Source organism: Gavia stellata, chromosome 8, assembly GCF_030936135.1.
Source record: "Gavia stellata isolate bGavSte3 chromosome 8, bGavSte3.hap2, whole genome shotgun sequence".
Taxonomy (NCBI): Eukaryota; Metazoa; Chordata; class Aves; order Gaviiformes; family Gaviidae; genus Gavia; species Gavia stellata.
The window spans coordinates 387,141-414,154 of NC_082601.1; the positions used below are offsets into that span (position 1 = coordinate 387,141).

Below are 27,014 nucleotides of genomic sequence, written 5' to 3' on the forward strand. Positions count from 1 at the left end.
AAACAACATCAGGACTAAAACCTGCTCAGGAATTCCAACTGTTCCACTCAGAAGGATCACCTCTGATATGCCTAATGGGACTCTGCAAAAGTTGAGAGCAGCCAAAATGAGGCTATTTTCTATCACTTTTACAGTGATAGACAGTAAGTAATGCTCCAAATTAGCTCATCTGTTTAGAACATGTGAGGCTGGAAAAACATCTCAGAGATGTCTTTAACCTGGGATCGTCTTTTCCAACTAAGACATAGTAACGTGGATTTTGAAAATGGTAAACTAAGGAAATTTAGAAAACAGGCTTAAAAGTCTCCCACCCCTACATCCTCTTGTTTCATGTGTTACGTGACTTTATCTTCTCCACTTTAATTTGCTATTTAACTTGCCTTGAACCTGTACTTCATACAGACATAGCCTTAACTACATTAATGCGATAAAATATTGGGAATGGCAATGATGATCTCTAGCTGCCTTTCCCTCTAAAAGACTCACAATATAAAATGCTATTGAAACAACCTCCACAATGAGCAGAACCAACTTATGATTCAAGCAGATAACAGCAGTACAAATACATGAACAAAAACAAGCTGTTCCTGAACATTCTACTGCATGAGAAGGAACGACCTTTAAGGTTGTTCTATGCTGTTTCAAGGTGCGATGGATTTTCCCTTTTAAACAGGCACTCACAAAACACGCTGCTCCTCACTCCATCTGCCTCATACTGCTAAGTTTTATCACTGTCCAGTTCCGTATCATGATCCCATTTACAAAATAGACAGCAATGAACCATGCAGTACAACACAAATACGAGTTCACCCACACACGCAAAACTGTGAAGGTTCCAGCAGCATATAAATTAGCATCCTTTCCATGTAAATTTTTTTACGTTCAATATTTGAAGAGTAATATTTCATGTAATGCTAAACCTGTGTCTATCTTAACTCACTCTACATGTTTGTCTTGTCCCAAACTTACTACTGTGTATCTCAGAGAGCAGAGAAGTGCCACAGGGAACTGCCTGCAGTTCTCTGGGCGGGGACCGTCACCTCCATCACGAGTTAGAACTGCATAAGGAAGCACGTACTTAATGAGTAAAGATTCCCAATACATTAAGCAAGAATTTCAATACAAAACGTTGACAAGAAAATATTAAAGGAAAATTAATTTAGAAACAGATGTCTGTTTTTTGGAATTCATTGGATTTGCAACAAGAGTTTTGTATATGCATAAGAATGAAGAACGTTCGCTTCTCCAGTATGTGAAGAGGCTACTGACAATCATGAAAAGAGACTGTTTTCCCACCTGCTTGTGCAATCTCAGCTCTTTAAATGAAATAGAGATGCTACTTATATGGCAAAACAGGAAAACTTTCAGCTGCAGGCTGCACAGTTTACAGTCTGTCTTTAAAAAAAATACTTGGCATTTCCCCATACATACAAAGGCATGTCTTTTCATCCATTGCCTAATTAGAGCAAACGAGGCAATTACCTAGCATTTCCTGCAAACTAATGAGATTTTTTAAAAAATAGAATTCTCAAGCAGATAATCCTATGAAATTCTACACTGAAGCTTGAAGCACTATATTTCCACAGACAATTTTCAATTTAATTAGAAAATCAGTGATTTACAGTAATTTTAATACCTCTTCTTTTCCATACATGAGATGAGTAGATTTAATATGTTAAAAACTCTGTACCTATGCTTATAAACTGCATTTTATTATTAAAGCTGGTATTTTCCCGTTACTTTTATGACAGAAAATTAAATTCAAAAAATCAAAATTAAAAACTCTTGTTGAATGAGCAACTCTAATTAGGGAAAATACGAGAAAGGAATTACCTGTTTCTCCCCACAAGGCATCAGTGTCATTGATATCTATTTCATGTTCCTTTTCAATTGTCAAGATGTAACAAACCACCTGTCAAAAACAGTTAGCCGAGACGTAGTGAGTCACAAAAAACATCAGTTGTCACTTGCAAGATATAGCAACAGGTAAAAGTTTTAAAACAAGTGAGAGTGCTTCCCTCTTAATGCATATGAATAACAGAAAATTAGTATTGTTCATATGCCACCAAAGCAAGTTCAGTACGATTTTTCGTATGACTTGAAGATGACTGAATGTTATTGAAAGCAGTTTAAAAAAAAGCCCAGTGCCCTTCTGTTAATTGGTTCAGGGCATTTTACATGATTATGATTTAATGAGCTCCTGCGTGACCTACATATACCAGAATAATCAAGACAAACAATGCCAAAAATAAAAATAAAGCATCCCACTTCAGCAAGGAAATTCCATATTGTCTAAAATGACATGAACAAAGAGAGTATTTGCATACATATTGTAAAATAGGGATTCCTATGTTTTTCCTTTTACACTGTTTATATCTTAGCTGTTTTTCAAAATTTCTTCACAGACTGGTTTAAGCATACATTGTTAAATGCTGATTTTTAAACTTGAGACAAGTTATAAATTAAGTTTTGCTGTGTTTTTATTCTATTAAGGAAATCTACATTTTGTGATCACCTGCTAGTAAAAGATTATTAAATTAAAACCTCTTCTACTAGCTATTTTAAACAAATTTTCTAATGGGGGACACGGTCACTGAGACTGCAGCAAGCAGTTAAGGTGTAGAATCACACTAACAAGTTTTGGATGCTACAGGAAAAAGCAAAGGTAGGAAAGGAGAAAGGATATGGGTATTTTCAGGCTATAAGAGAAGTATTGTATGCAATACATGGAAAATCCTAAAATTCGAAAAGCTAGAATATAATTTATTTAAAATTCATGAAACACACAGGCCTTTTTTCTAGCTAAGAAGAATTAAGCTTCTTATTGTCCTAAAAATAGAGAAAGAGGGACGTTTTCTGGTAAGAGTAGGTATTTATGATTAATGTGGTCTATTTTGCTGATATTCAGGAGGTGACTGCTTTCATTTAATCAGTGGATAGCAAACAAGAACTTTTATGAGAGTGAAGGAATTATCCATTAATTCAAGTTAATCATAGTTCAAAGAATCCTCAAATTTATATTGGGAGACAGTCATGGCTTTTATATCATATAATAAATTAATTGCAAATAAACATTTCTATGCTTGAATCATGTAAACAACTTTGAAGATCAGATTCTTGATCTTACAACAATTTAAAAAATAGATTTAAAAGAAGTAAATATTGAAATGGTTTTATTGAAGAGATTTTACCTTTCCACTCTGGCACATCACTTATAATACATACACAAGAAATTCCATCAGCCTAGTATGATCTTTATTCACGTATCTTTACCTACTGATTACTTTTGTGTCAAGGTTAAGATTTATTTTCCCAATGAACAGAAAAAATACTTGTCTTATCTAAAGCATTTTGAGTATTTGTGCGTTTACTTTTAGTGTCCCTTTTTACTGAATAATATTGTAATGCTGCCAAACACTTCTTATCATATACCTGCACAACCCCAAATTTCTGTCTGAAGTGATATTAAGCTGAAGTAAGCCGAAGTCTGTAACTTGACATATGCATCAGGTTAAAAAGTTAAGCATGTGCAAGTATGTGCAATATACAATTTGTTATACTATGAAAAAAAGAATTCAACCTAAAGTGGAAACATACTTGGATGGATCACTGGTACTGAATATCATCATTACCACTAGAGACTTAGGATACCTTCCAAGAACAGTGAGGAAAAAGAAAATTACATATAAACAAATCCTGAAGCAAATAATATTATTGGATAATTAACTACAGCATTTAAAACAGCTGCTAAGAGTGCATACTACTATAAATATCAGAATTTTCAGTAGTTCTGCTTTCCAAACCTCTTAAAAATAGCTGCAAGCACTGTTGCACAATTCTGATAAATTCAAACAGATTTGGAAGTATGTGAACAATCAACCCACCTGACAGTGTCCCATACTGGAAGCTGCTGTTAGTGCTTGTTGCAGCGCGTGGCTTTTTCTTAGCGAATTTTGTTCTTGGGAAGGACTTACCCAAACAACATTGAGCAAGTATTCAAGGATATCACAATGCCCTCTCAAGGCACTATGGACCAAAGGACACTGGCCTTTCTTGTCTACATAGTCAGCCTGCATTGGAAAAAAAAACCACAAATGTTCAAAGTTGGAAAGTCTAGTGAAAGGCTTTCAGGAGAAGCTTCAGAGCACTGCAAAAAAGCAAATGTCACTTCTATCTTCAAAAAGGGCAAGAAGGAAGATCTGGGGAATTAAAGGCCAAACAGCCTCACCTTAGTTGCTGGGAAGGTGATGGGGAAACTAATCCTGGAAACCATTTCCAAACACATGAAGGACAAGAAGGTGATCAGTAGTCAGCATGGGTTTACAAACGGGAAATCACGCTTAACCAACCTGACAGCTTTCTACAATGAGGTGACTGGCTTGGTGGGTGTGGAGAGAGCTGTGGGTGTTGTCTACCTCGACTTTAGTAAGGCTTCTGACACTGCCTCCAGTAATGTTGTCGCGGACAAGCTGATGACGTACAGGTTACATAAGCGCACAGTGAGGTGGACCCAAAACTGGCTGAACAGATGGGCCCAGAGGGTTGTGATCAGTGGCACATGGAAAGTGCTTCATGGAAGTCTGTGTAGATGATCTGGATTCCTCATCCCCAACTCTATGTGTGTTAATTATATAATTATGTAATCAACAACAGTTTTCGTAGGCCTTTGCATCATTTTTTTGGTTCTAAACATTGCAATCTTTTTGCATCAGCTTACCTTTGCACCTTTTTTGCACAGCAGTGAAACTATGTTCATGTGACCTGCAGCAGCTGCATAACTAAGTGCTGTCATCCCATTTTCTGAAGTTCCATCAATAGCAGCTCCAAATTCTAGTAAAAGAGTGACCACTTCTTCATGTCCAAGGTGTGACTGAACACACAGCAATGGAGCATTATTTAGTACTTCAGTCCTGTAATTCACATTTGCTCCTGCCAAGATCAGTAGCCGACTCACCTAAAATTTTATTTAAACAAAACAATTTTTTCCTCAGATTTGTCTGAATTTATTAAGAGACTTTAACATCTTGATTCAGGTACTTACACGTTAGCCCCTAATTTTGATGCAGATTTTATTGGCAGACATCGACTTTATCACATATCTAGCAATATGAAAGTTTAAAATAATTTGTTAGCAAATAAATTCTTGTCTTACCAAACTATTATGTACTCCTAATACAAGACACACCTCTCCCCTGAAACTCACTCCTCTCTCACCAGAATTTCATCTGTTGTAACAGTAGGATTTCTGAAGGTGTGAATTGCTACTACTCTGCAGATTTATGTAACTGACTCCATTAATAGGGAACCAGACTGTTTAAAAAGCAATCTCAAAAACATGGTGAGAGCATGCATATGTGTGTGTGTGTGTGTGTGCATGCGCACGCAAATTTCCAATCAGAAGGCTTAGCAGTTGGCTAAAATTGCAACTTGTCAACTTGGATTTCCCTATCCATAATCCAGAGATTCAAATAATAGTGCAAAGTTCTGGCATTTTACATCCTTTCACTGTCACAGTATTTCCCCTTTTACAATTCCCTTGACACTTCCCCATACAAGAAAATATGGCCGAAATCTGCCCAGCAAATCAGGTGGTACATCTGACGCCCCGAAAATATATCCACACACTTATCTATGCTACAGAGCGTGGTTACGTGAGAATCAGGGTGAAACCCTTCTTTCTGTCAAAGCTATCAAGGAAAACTGAATTGGACTTTAACAACAGCTTAAAAAAAGTACATGAAGACTTGTTATAAAGAAGTTCAGTTACAGATGCATAGTGGTGGCTTTTTCTCTTCACATTAATTTCAACATTCATCAACAGAGTTACAGCAACAGTGGCAGATGAAGCACTGATTGTACATGAATGCTTGTTTTCTTACCTTCACATTGGGTGTATAGATATTTCTCAGAGAAGCAAGGGCTGCAGACAGTCCATCAGTACTGTAACCAATCCACAAGGCTTGAAGATGACTGGAAGAAATTCCAGTTCTTTTACTGAGACCCTAACAGAAATGATATAACAGGAAATATCTCTGTAGGATTAGAAATACATATCTACATCTCACCAGTATAAAGAGAAGTAACAATTTTGTTTGTTAGCATTACCAAGTATTCTGCACAGGCTTCTAACAAGTTATTAGAGCAACTCAGAGGAGAATCTCTAAGACACATCCATATGAACAGATCATAAGACCTATTAAAGCTGTAAACTTTACCTTAAAAATGTGAGCTTTAAGTATATGATGACCAAGTTCTATAGTTTGTTGGCGGTTTAACTTGCCCTCTTGTCGAGAAAACATGAAAGCCAGTAGAGCATGTCCATTCCTAGTAGAAAAGATTGAGAGAACTGCTTTTGTAACTATACTTTAACTATCCCAACACATCTGTATGCCTGTCATAATAGCTCAGCTTTCTTTGTCAGACTACTGAAACATACCATCATATCTCAACAAAATTATTTCCCTAACAAAATAACACAAAGAGAAAAAAGGCAAATGTCAAAGTTGATACACGCTCCTAGTATTTCTCTGCTGTCACCTCACAAGAGGCCCATGTCAGAATGAATGCAGCTTTGCACACCGATTTGCATACTGCTCCCCTTTGTCTTGTTCCATCTCACAGTCAGAAACTGCAGGTCCCTCAGATAAAACCCAATCCTTTCAGAAGCAGAAGATCTGAACCCTTGTGGAATTTGAGATAATATATGTATTTAGTAATTCCACATCTACACTAGTCAGTGATCAGCATTCTAAGAAACAGTAGAAATGGCATAACCCTGAGAAAACAAGGTTATCCCATACTAGACATTAATCAGATTATATACCGGAACTGGACAATTAACCATATGCTAATTAGATTATTCATCTAGGGGATGAAGTTGTGGGGGACTACTCGCCCCATTCTCAGAAGTTTCTGGACAGAACTTTTCAAAAATGGAAGCTTTAAGTAAGAGTAGGCAACACACCGCCTTCCATTAGAGCATGCACTGTGCATCAGGTGTTCAATGGGCCGTGGGAGCAGCTTAGCAACACTGAAAAACGGTAGGTGCCAAACGGTCTGCCACCCTGATAATTCCACCTGCGGAACTGTTTTTGTTAAATCCACTCGAAAGCACAGAGAAGTCTTGGGTCAGCGATAATTTTAAATGCCAGCATTATGTATTCTTTTGTAAAAACAAAAAACCTACACCCCTGAAGAATATGAAAAAAATGGAAGATGCAGACTGCAAAAGTGTGCATATACAGTAACAGCTTCTTGTCTCCAATTTAACTAATTCATGCTCTCTGCGTCAAAGAAGGTGAGGATGGAACAAACTGAAACAATGCCATGAGGATATAATTATAGGATGAAATGTCTTAATATTTTTTATGTTTAAAAGAGCCCAAATGATCTGTTCTTTCTATTCCTGCACTCTGAATAGGCAAGGTGTTGCTGCACATAATTCTCAACAATTTTGCTATATTAGTAACGAGATAATACTCTCATTTCCCCACAAAGGTAGCAAAGTCAAATGCAAATTTGCAAATTCGACAAAGTCAATTATGCATTGTAACCTCTGATATTTCTGGTCAAGTCTATCTCTAAATATATAAAAGTTTTCATTTTGGAAAAAAATGAGGCGTGCTTGTGTTTTAACATTACTCTCTCCTCTCACCAATTGTTGCAACCAATTATAAAAAACATAATTGCAGTTATTTGAACATGATTTACTGCAGGTTTCATTTACCTTGGCTCACATAAGAAGTCAGTATTTTCACCGTCTGCTCTCCAAACAAGCCATTCCCTGAAGGAAGGATGGCAGAACATACGTGTTTTGTCACGTCTTTTTATCAGAAAACACGAAAGGGCTTCCATCCTTTGGCTGAAGTCTTCCCATTGCTGTTCACCATTTATTTGGCCTGCATTCATAGCTTGGAAAATCTGGTCATCTGTCATGGGATGTAGGGATGCTAGTGCCACATTTAATATTGGCAGGGCTCGCTCAAAAGCAGAGTTTGTCATGAACTTCATATTGCACTGAAGTAAGTACAGTTCTGATAGAGACACCGGAACAACCTTGTAGCTTGCACTTTTGATTACTAAGTGACCTTTTTGGAAAAGATCCAGAGTGAGTTTCAAATAGAGATAAGATCCCAGGCTTCTCATCATCAGGTGGTTACTCACTTTCCCAATAATAGCTGCATCAGCTTTTCCATTTAAAGATATGTTGTTTATAATTTCCTGGCTGTTACTAATTCTGTGCTGAATATAAGCATTCAAGTCGTCATGAATTTCTTTGTTGTCTGGAAAATCGTCCAGGGATATTGCGATAAAGGGCAGTGAACTTACTACTTCCTATGAGGGGGAGAGGGAAAAAAAAAAAAGGAAAAAAAACAACACCACACATGCATTACAGTATTCCAGCACTGAAAACCAGACCATGCATCTTTACTATAGTTCTCCCCTGTAACAAGTACCAGACAGGTTAAAAAGAAATTCAGTATCTCTGTGATGTCTTTGCAAATATTATCCCCTGATAACAGGTAGAACAGTATTTCTACACGTCATCATTTTTCATAGGAAGGTCTCAAATATTTTACTGACCAAGCTCAGCAAGGCAGCTGAAGGGGCTGAGATACAGAAATGATCACTTCGTAATTAAGGGAACAGAAAACAGTTACCAGAATTGGACCCTAAGAGAGGCCAAGGAAAGTGGGGAGGTAAAAGGAATGATCTATTAAGAAGGAATGATTTATTAAGAAATATCACAAATGACAAGAGAGAAAAGAATCTCCTCGTCATTACGTCTTCCAGTAACATTGTACCAGAAAGGTACCATCCACACCTATACAGCCCCATTTAGTTTAAGGCAAGTACCAAGTATGGCACAGTCAGACACTTCAACAGGTTTACCTGAACATATTTTTATGTTTATGTAACACAGAACACATTTATGTTTATGTAAATAAAGATCCAAAAGACCTAAAATTTCTTCCATAGAGGCATATATCAGAAGGGTTTAATAAACTTCTCAACACTTTCACAACACAGAAAGGAACTTTTTTTTCCACTTTAAAGTAGCTACATGGATTTCAAAAAGCTGAACTTTCAGGCTAGTGAGATGTTTTGATCACAGATGCGCACTTCTCCAGACAGGAAATAGCCCCTACCTACAGAAATCCCTTGTTAAAAATAAAAATTTAGTTGAGAACTAAACTCTTCAGCCAAATGCTAAATGCTTAGATTCCTAGCAGCAAGAAGGCAGATATGAAATAAACTCTCAGAAGGCTGTACGGAAGCACAGCTGCACCTTAACACTGTCAAAACAGACCACATCAGCACTGTCTTGCACTTGTCAGCTTGGTGCACAGAGCAAGTCTGGAGCCATCTGCCTACTTCTGTCCAGATATACTCTCAACTCCATTAGGAAACAGCTACTATAGAGCTGGACTTCAGTCCTCCTTCAAGTCTCCTTCTTTGAGAATGAGGGATGCCGCGCCAAGCGGCAGCATAGGACTGGTACAGCTGTATGTCAAGCACTGTCAAAATATATAAAGGGTGCTAGCTCAGACATACAGTGAAAGACTAAAACAGACACACCTTTTTTAAACTTAAGATAGTCGCCTTCAGTTCACTTCGAACAGCCTGACTAGTGCTGGAAATAAAACCAGAACTTTGTTCAGAACATTGCTGGCCAGTGCAGAAAAATGGGAATTCTGTATGCCCTCACTTAAACACTCTCACGATTTCTGCAAGTGTCTTAGCTGCTTAATTCTGACAAAATGCTTTAACCAAAAGTTTTGAGGCTGCGTTTTTTCAGGGGCAGCACACAGATGAAGAGATGCAGCGAGATCATGGTAATAAGGCTAGAAATCAATCTCATCAACACAGATAGCGGAATTCTGGCTTATCCCTTCCTAAAAAGTGAAAATCCAGAGCTTAATACTAGTAGAAATACACTTCACCAAGTAAACGTTGAAGGGAAAAATCACTATTGGCTTCTAATTACTTTTATTTTTGTTAAGCTTTTAATCATTCATTTGCCAGTTTCACTCTTGAAGGCCAAGGAAACATACTCTGATTTCACCACTTCTTGTATTATCAATTCTACTCGCATACTCAGGAAAATGACTCAAAGCAAAAAAGGCCTCCAATATCATACTTGTGCACTGTAAATAAAAATGCAACAACAAAGGAAGGAAGGAAAAAACCTCAAGAGACTTTACTTTGAATTCCTCTAAACCCAGTATCTTTCATAATAATGCAGCTGCACCAATATAAAAGATCACTTAGTTTTTGAGGGTAAGAAAAAATTAAAAGGTGTTTTTACCTGGAAGTTAGTTCTTACAGTCACAACGAGCTTCAGCCAGGGAGGAAACTTACAGATTATGTTTGTGATAAATGAAGAAAGTGTGTCACCATAATCAGGTTTATGAAATTCAGCATCATTTAAACCATCTATTAAAATTATGTAGTCTTCCTCAGGAATTTTCCGCTCTGAAATATGTAAATAAGAAAAGGAAAGGATGAATACAAATTCTCCTATTAAGTGACATTTTTTTATCCCCCAATTTTGAACATCAAGAAATAAAAATGTATCTTTATGCACAGCAATACATCTTATGGCATTTAAGTGTTTTTTAGGAGATCAAAACCAACGTTAGATATATTAAACAACATTGCCATAAAATGATAAAAAGTGGAAGCAATCACTTATAATAGTGTTTTGTACTGCACTATTATTATGGATCTATTTCACAACTGATTTTAAAAGAGTTAAAAGATTAAAAAAGGCTGTTAACATAAGAGATGCACGGATATGGGAAGAAGGCATATCTAGGTTGTTTAAGCTATTAGTTAATACTGCTTTTAATTATTAGCTATTTACTTAAAACTTATCCTTTATTGGACTTAACAAACAAAAAAGTTTACAATTTGCAAAAATCATAAAGGCATTGGTTTACACTTTCAGTTCTGAGGAGAAAAGGTTATTTTGCAACAGCTTGAGAAACTAGCAATATTCATGTTGAGCACTTGTTAAGGATGAAAACCCCATGGGTAAACATAAGATTTGCTAATGGATTTCACAGAAATGTTGCTGACTGTCAACAAAATTCAAGAACTGCAAACCAGTTTTCCTAGGAATGACACATGCTCTGTTCACACATAGGCAAATCTCCTCCCCCATCCTGCCATATATCAACTACCTGCTCAAGCTGGCATATACTGTGAAGCTAGCTTCAAGGAGTTTGGTAGGTTTTTTTAAACATGAAAATCATGTTGTTACATGCTTTCTTGGAAAATTGCAATACCAATTTTAAAAGCAAGCAAAAAACATACCCACTTTGCAGGTGTTTAGGCACAGAAAGTTACAAAACAAGAAAGTGTGGCAAAACACAAAAGCATCTGAAAACAAAATCCTTCAATATAAATGTGCCAGCCTTAACTTCAAGCTACAAAGTTATCCTTAAGTCTTCCGGCCAAAAAAAAAAAAAAAAAAGTTAAGTTTCACAGAATTTTATTTTAAAACATGAAACAACTGTTCAAAACCTGCCTATTACTGTTACAAACAACTACCACAATTAAGGAATCCCTTTCTCCAGGAATGTTCTGCTTTATTTATTTCTCTTAGAGCATTAAAATACATGCGTTTAGATTTTTTTCACTTTTTATGCAGTTTAGAGTCTGTCACTTCCTGCTTAACCTACCTTTCCTGAGGTTTGAAAGTGGTTCCAACACTCCCCTTTTAAAAGCTGCTGCTGGATCTTGGACACAAGATCTCAGGCTAAGCATGCTTTGTAAGTGAGGCTCTTTTATTAGAAGATCTCTGTATGCTGTTAATTGATTTGAACGACAAAGTAAAGCTGCAATACTGTGCACGAATTCTGGGACAAGACACGTGTATGTGTTGTCAGCTTGACAGTAGTGATAAGCAACAACCTGGAGAATTTAAAGAAAAAAAAAAGTGTTACACCTTCAATATTTAAGTTGGCTACTAGTTAGTGCAATTACAATAAAATGTTACTAAATTTCTCTTTCGGCTACAAAATATTTTTCAGTGTTAGAATAATTATCCAACTCCACAACTGGTCTCAGATGGCTTGTGTCAGAGACACAGAAAGGAAGACAACAAAATTGATTTTGACCTTGTAGGGCATGCAAAGAGGAAAAGAAATCAAAATGTCAGATTCCGGCAGGAAAACACAGTAATTTGAGCTCATGCCATTTGGATACTGTGGGTAAACAACTAAGTAACTAAGTAGTACGACAAAAATAACTCGAGGCTGCGAGTAAGCAACCTATTAGCTAAAATTTAACAACATTGTGTCACACACTGTAATGACCCAGGGACTAATTTGATTATCATCAGGCAAAAGTAAATGACAAACAGCTATTAAAGACATCCTCATATAGCAAACAGAGAAAGAGGACAACTGGCTTTATTCTGATTACTGCAAAGATGTGTATTACTTAAAAATAAAACGTAACATAGGCCATATTTCTGGGGGGGTGTGGGATCAAACCATGAGGAAAACATGGTGTTCACAATAAATAAAAAGTTTGCATTTCAGTGGCTTTCATAACATTGTTTTCAAATAATACGCATCTCCTTAAAGACTGCAACAATAACCTCACGTTTTCCTCACAACTATTTGTATAAAGTCTGCAATCCAGACATTAATTATTCTTACTACTTAGGCAAAAAATATAATAATAATAATCTAATACAATCTAATAATCTAATCTTATAATAAACTAATACAAAAATAACTTTTAATTGCTTCCTTCAGACTCTCAGAGTATGGAAAATAGAAAGACTACATTCAGACTCAACCTGTATCATAGAATACAGATGGATTATACACAGACCAAACATTTTATCTTTTTTTTTTTTTTCCCCAGAATTGTGCTTTCGGAAGGTACACTGAGCATCTACCTGTAGAGAACGCACAGCCCCTTTTGCACGTAAAGGATCCCAACCTCCCAAACACATATAAAACAGATGTGAAATTTTTAACGTACCTGTTTTTAAGACCAAGCAGAATTCAAGTAATAACTTGAAAGGTAGAGAAGTTAGGTAGCTGGTTTCACCAGTCACGAAACGTACACATTTCCTAGAAGTGTCCAAGGTTGCTGCCTGTTCCCCCACCACTGAGTACCCGCACACCCAGGAGACTTTGCAAAGCAGACCGTCTCCCCCCAGGTTACAGGTTTTCTAACATACTGAAAATCTATTAATAAGTGAAAACTCACCTTTGAAGCAAGGCGTCTCACAGAATCACCTGTTTCATTTTGGTATTCAGGAGTACCAGGACAATTCAGAGCCTTCATTGTATTGGTGCCACTAGTTGGAGGAGCAGATGGGGGTAACTGACTTAAGGGAATCTCCTGACAGGAGTCACCACCTATTTTTAGAAGACAACAAATACAAAAGAGACCAAATCCGCTGACAGCAGATTGTTTTATAGGAAAACATCATGGAATATCTTTACTGCTAGAGTAAAAATTAAAACTGAACAACAACTTTAAAAGAAGTCTGCAACTAGTCTGATAAATACAGGCATCTATTTGCAACTTTACAATTTTAAAACAATTTAAACTGACTTTTAGATCAAAACTATAGAATTACTGAAAGCAAAACCATGCTGATGAGAAGAACTTCCTTATGAAAATTATAGATGCGATGACTCATTTAAACTAACAATTATTATATGACTGAACTATTGGGAAATATAAACATTTTATCATTATTAATAAGAATATTATTAACATTTGAGATGTCAGCAGGGGAATTAGCAGTAACAAGTCACACCATCCTTCCAGTTAACGTAAGCACTGGATTGGTCAGGTGACAGAATCCTGCGGATCCCAGTAGAAGACAGAACGGGTTTCTGCATAGCTTTATTCTTGCCTCTACTGAAATTCTATGGAAAACGTGCGATACTGACAAGCGTGTGGTACACAGTGGGGAAGAAACATGTCACTTCTCTCTTTCCAAACTAATGGAAGAACAAGCTACTACAGTCACACTACCAACAGAGTTTAGGGTACAGACTGCCTGACAGAATGAAGAGATTCTACGTATTGTCTCCATTTTACCATCTCTTTTGATGGGCTGAGCCCACACTGTATTATGTGGAAGATATTTGTCAAAGCATACAATTTTAATAGTTTCCTTTCCTCACTGGAGGAAACAAGTATTTGCCAAGGAGTTTATGAGGCCCGACTACCTTAAGCCAAAAAAGCAAACAATATTAGACTCTTGTTATCAGTACAATAACCCAAACAATTACTCAGAAGAGGAACATACTTTTGGGGGATGAATTAGGGCTATTTGAAGCTATTTGCCTCATGCGACTTCCATGGCAGCTAAGTGCCACCAGTCGTGAAATAATTGCAGTCTTCCCAAATCCCACATTTCCAGTAATGACTGCTCCCCTGTTCTCTGCTGGATCAGTATTCTTCAATTTTTCTTCAATCGCTTGAAACAGCCATTCTCTTCCAACAAACACCGAGTCTGTTGTTATGCTTGGCACTTCAAACAATAGTGGCTTCAGCAAAATGTCTTGAGGCTTGTAGGGGATGAAACGAGCTGAGAAGAGGTGGCAGAGAGAAAAGTTTATTAGAAAAAACTCAACACGCAATAAAACAGGACTGTTTTAGAAGATCACTTCATTCAGTGACCTTGTTAATAGCATTCATAATCAAACTTCTTAGAGCTTTCATCATGAAAACAATAAAGACCGATTTGCTCGGTTCAGGTCACCTCCATAATTCCTACGTGAATTAAATTCTAGAGGAGAGAAGCTACAAGTATAATTTGAGGATTTTTTTTTACAATTGAACTTGAGTTAATAAGTTGCAGAATCCAAAATTTTTTTTAAAAATGCATTAATAATTCTGTAAATGGGGAAATGCCAAACATTTTTCAGTTTAGAGCGAACTACACTGCTGAGCACCTCAGCATCACGTCTTCAGATCTGTAAAGACGTTTACAGAAAAACAGAAAAAGGTACAGAGAATAAATAAAATTTTTCTGTTTTAAAACACCCCATATTTTCAAAGTAATGTAAAAAAAATGTTACTACCCTGTTTTTCTGTACTTTTGAAGCCACAAGAACAGAAATTACACAGCACAGCTGTGGCAAACATCTGAAATTACTTATAAAGAGAAGAATAATTTGGGTTTGGACGCATAAAATACATCAAAATTTACAGAAATAATAATGTTCACTAATACAGTGCTCTGATGATTCACTAACCAAATCTAACATTACACAAATGCTGTTTCACCATTAATCTACGACCATGAAAAAACATAAATGAAAGAGGACAGCATAACACCTATATACGATCTCAAGCAAATTCCTGGTAAAACTGATCTTAAATTTTTCTGCTTTTAATTGTTACTGGTTATGACGGATGCACTTGACTCCTCAACCAAACTAGCAGTACTTTGGTTCAGGCTCCAAAGGAGGTAAAGGCCTCAACTGCAACCAGGCCAAGAACTTCTCTAGTTCCAGTCTGTTCTCTGGAAACCCACAAAGGAGCAGAGTGACACAGTGAGCATCAACGCATATGAGCTTCGAACACCAATCATGCATTAACACATGAACAGCGGGTGGCTTTTTGAAGACTCATTCATCAAGGAACAAAGAAAGTTGTGGGTACAAGGAGTCTCATGCATACCTTCCCCATCACATGTGATATGACTACAAGCCAACCACTTTACTCCATAAATACGGCAGCCAAAGTGAGCCTTCTTTGAGCTCTCCCCGCTAGGAAGCGTGGCTGCATGGCGGTGATCTCCCCTTGAGCTGGGAGGCCTCTCAAGGTTGCTCCTCGAGGCAGAGAGACCTCTCACACACTGCAGATCTTTTGTAAGTGACCGATACCGCGCATAACCTTGTGTTATAGTGCACTAAGATTTTGTCTTGGTAACTTCGAATCATTGTTACATCCTTTGTGCCGTAAGCGATAGAGTGAACCTTGCCATCAAATTTTGTTAAGTTGCACTTTTACAACATCGTATTTCAATAAAACCACTTTTGCTGATACCTTTGACAGTGGTTCTTTAAGTGATCCAAATCACTCATTTGCGACATTAGTAAATTAACAGAGCCTGCAGATGACTAAGTTAGTTAAGAGGAGAAAACAAAAAATTGCATAAATCACTTGCATTTAACATAAACCTGCTATTTTCAGACTCAAAGATGAGAGATATAGAAGTATATATTAGTCAGAAATACATCTAATGGTATTAGATCAGTTTTCTTCCTAAAACAGAGTTCTAATGACAGCCTGTTGAAGATTTTAGTATTTCTTAAGATGCAGTACACTCTTATCTGAATGCCACATGATAAAATCCGGCAGTCAAGAAAACATTCAGTAGAGTTCCTGAACACTGGTATTACACAACTTCAATCTGGAGATTCACATGATCTGCACTGCATTGCCATGCACAAGATAAACAATATATGATTCCTTATTAAAAGCCATACATTCAATTTCTAAACCACAGCATTATGCAGGAAAAAGTTTAAGCAAGCATCTTATTTTCAGACATGTTGAGTGATCTGTCAGGAGCACTCTAAAATAACACTTTGTGGGACAGGGGTGTTTACAAAGATTACAGAACACCCATGTTACAAAACTACCGAAGAACTGTATGACTGTGTCAAGACAGATGCAGATGTAAATATGTATACCTTTACTTTCCTGCTGCACTCTTCCGCCAGCAGTGTTGTGCCAAGGTAAGCGTATTGAAGTGCGTAAAGGAGTATTTCTTTGTCCGTCCAAATAACTCAGATCTTCCAGTTTGGTTGAACTTGTTGCTAGAGTATTAAAAGGATTGAAGCTTATTTTTCTCTCAGAGTAAGTTACAAAGAACATTATTATTCATTACAGTTCTTTCCTCAACACAGTACTTACAGATAAGTTTTTCTAGATAATGGCAGTGGTTGAAGTCATTCATGTTATAACATTTACAAAATGCTTTTCCATCAAGTTCACTAAAGATTTAGTTGGATTTTTCCCCTTTCAGATGGCCCTCACGTCTGCCTTAACTTCCTCACATGGTAAACAGTCTTCATGTTAATACACTTTCCTTTTTTACTATGAGAACAACCATACCAGTGAGGTCAGAAGGGTTAGGAACAGATTCAGATATTAGCTGCTAGTACACTATCAGTGAGGAAATACTTATATCCTTTTTGTATTGAATGCTACAGGATTCTGGGTAACATTTTTTATTTTCTTTAATTTTTAAACCAAAATGATAGCTATACAAAAGAAGAACTGAAAATCCAGCGAACATATTTGCCAAGTTTTATCAGGGATATATGCTTTTTCCACCAGAAATAAACCAAATTAATATTCACATAAAAAAAAGAAAGCAGTTTTCAAACTGATCCAAAATCTTCCATCTGTTGGAGGGACAACACAGCAGGACATAAGCAATTCAGATTTCTGGGCTGGATGGACAACAACTTCCTGACATAGGTGACTGAGAAGCCAAAAAGGAAAGATGCTCTTGCTGGACCTGATACAAACAGGGAAGAACTTGTCATACATGTGAAAGTTGACGGCAGTCTTGGCTGAAGTGACCATGAGATAGTGGAGTTCAGGATCCTAATATGAGAGAGCAGAGCAAAAAGCAGGAGCACAAAACCAGATTTCAGGAACATGGACTTTAACCTCTTCAGAGTTCTGCTTGGAAGAACCCCATGGCATATAGTTCTGGAGAGAAGAGGGATCCAAAAGAGCTGGTTGACACTCAAGGATAACGTCCTGCAAGCTCAAGAAAGGGCCATCCTGACAAGTAGGAAATACAGCAAATATGGCAGGAGGCCTGCATGAATAAGCAAGGATCTCTTAACTCAACACAAGCTGGATGGGGCTTTGAGCAACCTGATCTAATGAAAGACATCCCTGTCCATAGCAGGGGGGTTGGAACTAGGTGATCTTTAAAGGTACCTTCCAACCCAAAACATTCTGTGATTCTATGATAATGTAAGATGATGACTGGCTTGGTGGATGGGGGGAGAGCTGTGGATGTTGTCTACCTTGACTTTAGTAAGGCTTCTGGCACTGTCTCCTGTAACATTGTCGTGGACAAGCTGATGAAATACAGGTTACGTAAGTGCACAGTGAGGTGGACCCAAAATTGGCTGAATGGATGGGCACAGAGTGTTGTGATCAGTGGCGCGCAGTCCAGCTGGAGGCAACTCACTAGTGGTGTACTCCAGCAGTCAACACTGGGTCCAATACTGTTAAACATCTTCATTAATGACCTACATGATGGGACAGAATGCAACCTCACCAAGCTTGCAGATGATACAAAGCTGGGAGAAACAGCTGATATACCAGAAGATTGTGCTGTATCCAGTTTTAAAGAGAGATATTTAGCACTGGCACTCAAAAGCCAGAAAACAGTCATTTATAGCTTAAAAGCTTAAAAGCACACTAGATATCACAAAAATCTGTAGCCAAAATCTGTGCACTATAAGATACTAGAACATCTAAGATCAGGATACTACACTTCCTTTGACACGGGACTGTTCGCACAGAGTACTAACTTTTCAGCACTACAAAACTATAGCTCAGCTCACTCAATAGAGAAATTGCAGATAAATCAAGCTATTTTCAAAGCAGACTCAAAAATTGTTTCTAACATTTGTAGTTTCATAGCTATGTAAAATAGCTAGAGACATGCAAATTCATTACAATTGTTTGCTGCTCTTCACTGTAAGACATTCACTTTTGGATTCTAATGAACAAACATAGCAGAAAGCCAGAAAGCTTTGTCCTGTGATAACAGCAGTTTTATGGAGAGCTGTGGTACTCTCTCTCCCCCTGTGAACCTGGGCATTATTGTATTCATATCATATGTTGCTGCAAAATAATCCTTCAACCGTAGAATTTTGAAACAATGTGCTAATAATTTTCATAGTATTTTAAAACCTCAAATTACCTTTATTAAGACTGCAGTGTGTGTTTCAGTATCTTTCAGGACACTTCATGAAGCACTCTAAATGTAGGACTGCTTTCTTTTTTTAGAGCATTGGATTTTGGCTATTACTGACAAGCCTTAAGTTCTTGGTAACATTTACTGAGCTGCATATTAGCATTTTTTTCTGTTGCAGTTCCAATATATTACAATTTGTTGGACTTTTCTGGGATAAACACATTATACACTTCCTTTGAAAATGAACTGGAGAATGTTTCTTATTTTTTTCCCAGCTGAACCAACATGTTTGTGCCTTCACAATGAAAACACAGAACTAGTGCTTATCTTACAATCTATAACCTTCAAAAATTTAAAGTGCTATTGTCAGAACTTAAAAGACTCTCTCATCAAAATTGCTAGCATGTTCTTTGCCAAAATTTTGCCATTGACAATTTCAAAAGTTGGTTTACTAGCAATACTTCCCCGATACATCTTATCGTACTAGGAAAATTACAAGCATCAATTTTTGTTTCATCTTTTATACTAAAAAGACTCCCTTTTACTGACAGTAATTTCTAGCTGGAATGAAGTATAATATCCTCCCCTCTTCCCTCTAGGAACCAGAATCACAGAATCACTAAGGTTGGAAAAGACCTGTAAGATCATCAAGTCCAACCATTAAAAAGAAAACAAAGCAAACAAACAAAAAACCAAACAAACAAACAAAAAAAACCACCACAAAACACACCACAACCCACACCAAAACAACCCACCCAACACCACACAGCACCATGCCCATCAAGCTACATCCCACAATGCCACATCCACACGCTCCTTGAATACCTCCAGGGAGGGTGACTCCACCACCTCCCTGGGCAGCCTATTCCAGTGTTTCACCACTCTCTCAGGAAAGAACTTTTTCCTAACATCCAGTCTGAATCTCCCCTGGTGCAACCTGGGGCCATTTGCTCTAGTCCTGTCACTAGTCACTTGGGAGAATAGACCAACACCCACCTCCCCACAACCCCCTTTCAGGCAGTTGTAGAGAGCGATGAGGTCTCCCCTCAGCCTCCTCTTCTCCAGACTGAACAACCCCAGCTCCCTCAGCCGCTCCTCATCAGACTTGTGCTCCAGACCCCTCACCAGCTCCGTCGCCCTTCTCTGGACACGCTCCAGCACCTCTATGTCCTTCTTGTAGTGAGGGGCCCAAAGCTGAACACAGCATTCGAGGTGCGGCCTCACCAGCGCCGAGTACAGAGGCACGATCCCCTCCCTACTCCTGCTGGCCACACCATTTCTGATACAGGCCAGGATGCCGTTGGCCTTCTTGGCCACCTGGGCACACTGCGGGCTCATATTCAGACAGCTGTCGACCAACACCCCCAGGTCCTTTTCCGCCGGGCAGCTTTCCAGCCACTCGTCCCCAAGCCTGGAGCGTTGCGTGGGGTTGTTGTGACCCAAGTGCAGGACCCGGCACTTGGCCTTGTTGAACCTCATATGCTTGGCCTCGGCCCATCGATCCAGCCTGTCCAGATCCCTCTCTATCAACCAACCACCAACTCCCAAGCCCTAACCTCATTACTGCAGTTTTCTTCACTTTGCATTTGCCAAGTTTTTTAACTTTGAATTTTTAGTTAGCTAAACTTACTGCCACATATATGGTGCTCATGCTTCTGAACACTATCAGAACATTTTTCTTGCAGGGTTATATTTATGTAAGCGAATTGCCTATTACTGTTAGAATTTGATGGGCTCTACTAATAGAATTCAAGTCAGAAGTGCTTTTTCACAGATTTGTCTATTTCACAACACTTAAAGTAATGGTAAGATCACATACGTATCTACCACAACTGAACAGACTCACATTTTCTGAATGAATGGTTCAACTAGAAGGCAGAATTTCACACAGTTTTTTAAAAAAATATATACATCACTTGCTCAACAGAGACCCAAATATGATTTTGGTCTTAGGCAGATTTACAGATCTAGCAAATGCGAGCACACACAAAAGCAACAACCTCAAGAATTAGTTGACACCAGGTACAGTTCTAGAATGACTGATGGACTTTGAAAGTGCCCCAAAGACCTGACCTAACCAATACCTACTAAAAAGCACGATAAAAGCCCCCTGTATGACAATTTTAAACAACTTAGGTACTGCTAATCTATTCAGTTTAGAACCTATGCTTTTTTCTTTTTGTCCTACAAAAATACTTTCATACTAACAACAAAACCAACAGAAAGACTCAACAGAAATGTCCTATCATTAAGAACATCGTTTTTTCTACCTTGGGACTTTACCTGCAACAGAGTTTGGACGAGGCATTATTAAAGAGCCAGAACTTTGAGCATAAGGAACGGGACCCTCTCCTGTTGGTACTTCTTTTGGCAAATTCTCAGCAGATCCAACAGCTTCCTCTTCTGCAACTGGTGAACAATTATCTATTCTTCGATCATGACTAATCCCTTGATGTTTTCCAGCTCTGAGACTCCCATCCTTGCTCCATTCCAAACTGGATCCACTACGATCATCATTTTCTGATGAACTTGTTATAGTTGCTGAAAGAGAGAAAAAACCCAAATAGAGTACACATCAGAGGAAAATGGTGCACTCACGTTAATATGCATTACAATTGTCATACTCAAATGGCATTTTGGGCCAGGAGATATTCAAGTATTTCTTCACTGGTTATTTTCTTAAATTTAAGGTACATTATTTATCTAAAAGAGCTGAACAACACAACTTCTCAGATTGGGAAAAACACCTGAGAAAGGAGGCAAGAAAGTGGTCTGAAGAATCCAGGTGTATCTTTAGATCTACGTAATTTGTGCTGAAGGGGAAAAAAACCCCATCAAAACATTTATGACTTTATATGAAGAATCTACTACTTCACCAAAACGTGTCTCGACTTCTGTTAAAAACTAAAATTCTGTAACATATCTTGTGAATTTCCAAACCATTCTCTAAACACGGAGACAACAAAAGCTCATTAAGAAGTAAAAATAGCATCTAGAGCAAGAAAAAAATATTTAAATGCATCTTTTTGATAATTCACATTTTTTTACAGACTAGTATTTTACAAAAAGAATTCAAAATGCAATTCTTTGAAAAAACTTGCACAGTTCTTCCAGAGCTAGGCGGCTTTCCACAAGCCTACTTGTGACCAAACATCCTGTAAATTGTGAAGCATAAATGATAAAAATTCAATGTTGTTCAGAGATCTAGCTCACCTAAAATAGATAACCTGGCTACATTAGGATGACAATCAGTCTGCACTCACATACCTGGCAAACTAATCTTGATAGAAAGCTTCCAGCAACTGAGCTATATACTATTCCTTTCTTAAATACTTACTACATTTCACTGTCAGAAAGAGCATACAAGGCTAGACACATGTTCGATCGGACACAGTAGAGTACATGAACGAGATTTCAGATTATATTAAATGTACTGAGTTAGGTTTTTAAAGTATTTTAGTGTACTGCAGTATAAAGTAAATCAGAGATTCAAATAAAGGCGCTTTTTTGTGCTTGTTTCTGATGTCATTATAAACCAACCAGAAAACATTTACAAATAATTTCTCAATACCATGTGAAACGTTTTGGCAGTAAGATATGCTTTTTTTGCTGTGAGAATTTCAGATGCCACAAAATAAGCAACATAGCTAGACAGATCCTCAGCTAAAAGACAACTAAAGACCACACAGCTGTTTTCAGATGCTGCATTACAGAACAGTAGTTTTCCACTGCTGTAGTGACTCACTCAATGAAAGCTGAAACAATACTAACTGCATTATCTAGAGTGCTCCAAATATTCCAGTTTGGTGCCTGAGGGTTATGAGAGTGCATCTTTAGTTCCTCAAGACCGTAGTTAATCAAGGCCTTCTGCAATAACTGAAGGTGTGAAGAATTATACTCCTAAAGACCTACTTGAGTGAATAGAACTATGCTAATGTGCTCGCCTAAGAACACTTCGCAAATATATACTGGTTTTTGTACGTTTAATAATGAAATTACTCCTTCATTTAAAATGTTTTCAATACTTACATTAAAAACTCTCACAAAGTAACTGAACAACAAATATTTATTAAAAGTTAAGCCAACGCTCAATGCATTTTGAACACTTGAACACAACAGAGGAAAATACAAAATAGGAAGAAAGGGGATCAGGATTAAAAAAAAAAAAAAAAAAATCAATCCCAGTTCAAATAATAGTATCTGAGTGAACTGTGGGTCCTCCCCAGGCTAAAATTTTAAATGTTAAAGGTATATATGTGGTGATTGCACACTCAACTGACCAAATCATCAAGTAAAACATTCCAGCATATCAGACCACTAACAAAATATGAACACACGGACTGCTCCTTAGAACACTGTGGCTTGTCCAGTCAGAAGAAGCACCAACTATTCTTCTTTCACATCAACTGCACTGCAGCTTCAGCCTTGCAGGATGATGAGGTACTCATATAAATTTGCATTCTTCCAGCTTAGCCTCACATTCACAAGAAATTTAAGGTCTGATGCTTAAATTCAAGAGCTTGTATTCTAAGAAATACCAATAATACGACACACATTTTAGAGGCAATAGAAGAAAAAGCTTTTCAGGGGTTCCATTAACCTTTGCACACAGTTTAGACTGTACTTCTGAATTACAAATTTATTTCATTTTTACAGTTGTGTCCAAAAAATCTGGCTCCTCCTGAAGTATGAAATATTTGAAACTATGATTCCTCCTGGAGTGAAATGTAGCTTCAGGAGACCTTGCTGCTCAAGACTTCCATACCGAAACAGTGGCAAGTATCCAGAAAAGCTTACATTTTGGCCAGCAGCCCAGTCTTTTCTCCTACTTAGCTCATTGCTGAAGATTAAAACCTGCCTCCACTACTATTATGTCAAACTCAATAGAAGCAAAGAAGAATTCAACTACGGCAGTGAAACATCATAAAACTAAAAGAAACCTGAACCATACATAAAAAAGAAGGAAAGGGAGAAAAGATTGATTTCCCAGAGTCTGCTGGCCCAGAAAACATAGTGGGAGTAGAAATACAACAGAAGCCCACATAAGCAGCATGAAAGAGCAAGCTGTTCTCATGGTTGGATAAACTCTGTCAAAGACATTAGAAAACATATACTTGCTAAACATAATTTAAAATGCACAGTTACTACTAATAACAAATTTGAATGCACAGACGCATTTGTATTTAGGAAAAAAGAACACGGGTCATTTATCAGAGAGGTGCCTCTTATTTCCCTTCTTGGTTTCATGCCTTTATAGATGTAACGGGTGCTGCCATGGGTTGCCAAGGGACAAAGGGTGTTGAAATTCTCCCTGAATTTGAGACATGAATGACAGCTCCACAGAACTGCGGCAGATGATTTTCATACGGTCGCATGATTGTGAACCATATATACTTGACTGAAGGAGCTATAGAGGAATTCCCCCCCGACCCTTCCATCTTCTCTAGGGTTTTTTTCCACCTCTGCTCTCCCATTCATATGCTTCACAGGTCCACCATCCTGTCTTCTCCCTGTACAATACAGGACTTATTTCCATGTTTCTCCTATTTTTGAAACTCCTTCTTTCCCATTAGTTCAATAAGCAACCTTTATCACTGGGCTAAAAACCTTTTCTTAAAAATATTAGTACTTACAAGGTTATACAATGGATGATGAAGTTGTCATGCCAATATACTATTTTAAACAAACACGTGGCTAGTTCTGACCTCATTTATAACATGGACATACTCATAGAGTATTTCAAGCTTGCAATGCATGGGTAGTAGGTTCATATGAGTAACTACATTTGCCCACTTGAGAGAAGGGAAGCTTTCACTCAAGAACAGGTTTTAAAGAAGGTTAAAGAACAAAGCTCCAGCCTATTATCCTGCCTTTCTGGAAGGAAAGAATGAAACCCACTCCACTCCAAAACCAGCAGCTACTTCTATAGTCTTGGATGAAATATGTGTTACTGATACTGTAAATGTATTTATTCCAAGACTTCATAAAGTATCTGCATAAGAAATGCATCTTCTGTGATGTTAAACTACATAAACAAAACATGCATGCATCCCTCCCCTGGGCTGTAGTACCTCGCAGAAGAGCTCAGTAAGGCTGAAAGGATGTAATTAATTGAGAAACAGGATCCTGTTTTCCCCTTCTAGATCATGTACCAGAGAAGCAATTTAGTGTATTAGTGATGCCATTTTTTATATTCACATCGATGCTACTCACTGATATAAACAAAAGCTGCATGGAAAACTGTGCAGTCCTTAAACTTAAACTTTTTTGCAAACTCATCTAAGTTTTTCAGTGCGGTACCACTTTAAATAAATGAACAAACACAATTGACAATAGCTTTTATCAATCTACTATAGAACGAGTTGACAAAATCATTTCCTTAAACTGAAGTAATTAAGTGTTATACAAATGAGTCTTAACCCATGATGAACATCTCTTTTAGGGTAACTGATCAGTAAAACTAATATTATGTCATATCTTATGACTATTAATTACTTCACCTTATACTAAAATGCAAGAACATCTATAAAGTCAGAGTAAAGTGTTATCAACTGTGTTACAAAAACATGTATTATCATTACTTCTTGGCAAGTACTACACCAATGATCATCTCAGTAGTATTCATAAAAGCAGGCAGAGACCACTTTCACTTGAAATTCCTTCTATAAACAAAAGTTGTAAATAAAAAAGTACTAAGTACACAAAGACAATGACACGTCTTAAGTTTACTTTGTCAAATCTAGGCATTTAAGATTTAGAATTGCTTCCCTTTTTCAGCCTCCGTAAATTTAGTCCATCAGCTAGATTTAAAGAAAACTGAAAGCTCACTTTTGTATACTGAGAAAGCATCAGGTTAGGGGACATTTTGTGCTTTGCTTTGCTGGTAAGCTTAACAGCTGTTACAAAATCAATTTTAAAAGGGTTCAATTGGTTAAGGAGTCAGCATTTAAAAAAATAATTACTGAACCAATAAAGAACAATAAACCTTCCTACAACAGTTTATACCAACATGAAAAACATGCTTTTTACATCTTAGTCTGACCTTCCAGAAAATTGCATTAAAGCAGCCACCTTGGTGGCCAAAGATACAGGTAGATAGCAAAGACCCATCAGGGCAGGGAGCAGAAATAGGGAAGATGGCACAAAAGAGGCAGCAAAGAATTTAGATCTTTTCTTTAGTACTGAACAGACTTCCTGAAATACTCAGCTAGTTGGTAAAAGGAGCTATGGAACACTTGCTCTGTGACGGTAGCTGCCTCTCTAAAGACAACTGACTCCCCACAGGACGTGCATATAGAGCCTCAGTTCAGCCATCTATTCAGTGGAGGATCACACAGTTTCATCTCTTCCATGATGCCCCATTTTAGCTTCATTTTCATGCCAATTACTCAAAAGTCGGCACTGTTTTTAAACAGTCTGATTTAGGTTATTCTTGTAAGAAGTAGCATCAATTATTTTTTCCTCAGCTGGAAATTGAACTAGCTTCAAGCTATGCTGTGCTTCACCATTATGAAATGCATTGCAGAGACATATATAATGGAAAAGGAAAAAGGCAGAAGAAAATAAGAAATAGAGTGGAACAGTGGAAATTAATGATTTTAAAGGAAAACATGGAGAAATTAGAACTGCACCAGGAAAACAAAAGAAGAGAAATGCACACCTAACAACAGCAAGTGTTACAGCCAAAAGAATATGATTTCAACCTTCAAGTACAGAGGCTTTGAAAGGGGATCCATGGACAGCATAAAATTGAACACAATGACATGAAGCAGCTATTCAGACTTGTACTCTTAAGAGGAGATTAATTTCTATTACTTGCATTACTAATTAAGATGCTTACCTATAATTCCACTGTCCTTGCTCTCCAGGGTGGAGCTAGGGCTGCTAATGGTTCCACAGGGACTACCTTTGTTAGCTGCTGTTTTGCCAACACAGCTATTGAGGGTTGAGCAGGGACTATCAGTGCTAGGTGATGTAGTGCTGCTTGTGAGGGTGGAACATGGACTCACTCCTTGACTGGCTACTGTACACTGCAAGGTGAAGAGAGATGAATAGTTATTGCACAGGA

The 27,014-nt window shown here is 37.6% G+C and overlaps 1 protein-coding gene across 2 annotated transcripts in view; it reads right to left on the reverse strand.

Moving 5' to 3' along the window:
* Positions 1 to 27,014, reverse strand: part of TANC1 (tetratricopeptide repeat, ankyrin repeat and coiled-coil containing 1) — a 53,158-nt gene that overhangs the window by 14,285 nt on the left and 11,859 nt on the right. For both annotated transcript variants that reach the window (XM_059820613.1, XM_059820614.1), the window contains exons 4-16: positions 26,787 to 26,976; positions 21,230 to 21,487; positions 16,689 to 16,814; positions 14,291 to 14,572; positions 13,234 to 13,385; positions 11,688 to 11,919; positions 10,310 to 10,476; positions 7,727 to 8,334; positions 6,216 to 6,324; positions 5,880 to 6,002; positions 4,718 to 4,954; positions 3,885 to 4,070; positions 1,834 to 1,912 (exon numbers count right to left, since the gene is read on the reverse strand). In XM_059820613.1, coding sequence (XP_059676596.1) covers positions 1,834 to 1,912; positions 3,885 to 4,070; positions 4,718 to 4,954; positions 5,880 to 6,002; positions 6,216 to 6,324; positions 7,727 to 8,334; positions 10,310 to 10,476; positions 11,688 to 11,919; positions 13,234 to 13,385; positions 14,291 to 14,572; positions 16,689 to 16,814; positions 21,230 to 21,487; positions 26,787 to 26,976 — 2,749 coding nt within the window. The remainder of the gene's footprint in view (positions 1 to 1,833; positions 1,913 to 3,884; positions 4,071 to 4,717; positions 4,955 to 5,879; positions 6,003 to 6,215; positions 6,325 to 7,726; positions 8,335 to 10,309; positions 10,477 to 11,687; positions 11,920 to 13,233; positions 13,386 to 14,290; positions 14,573 to 16,688; positions 16,815 to 21,229; positions 21,488 to 26,786; positions 26,977 to 27,014) is intronic.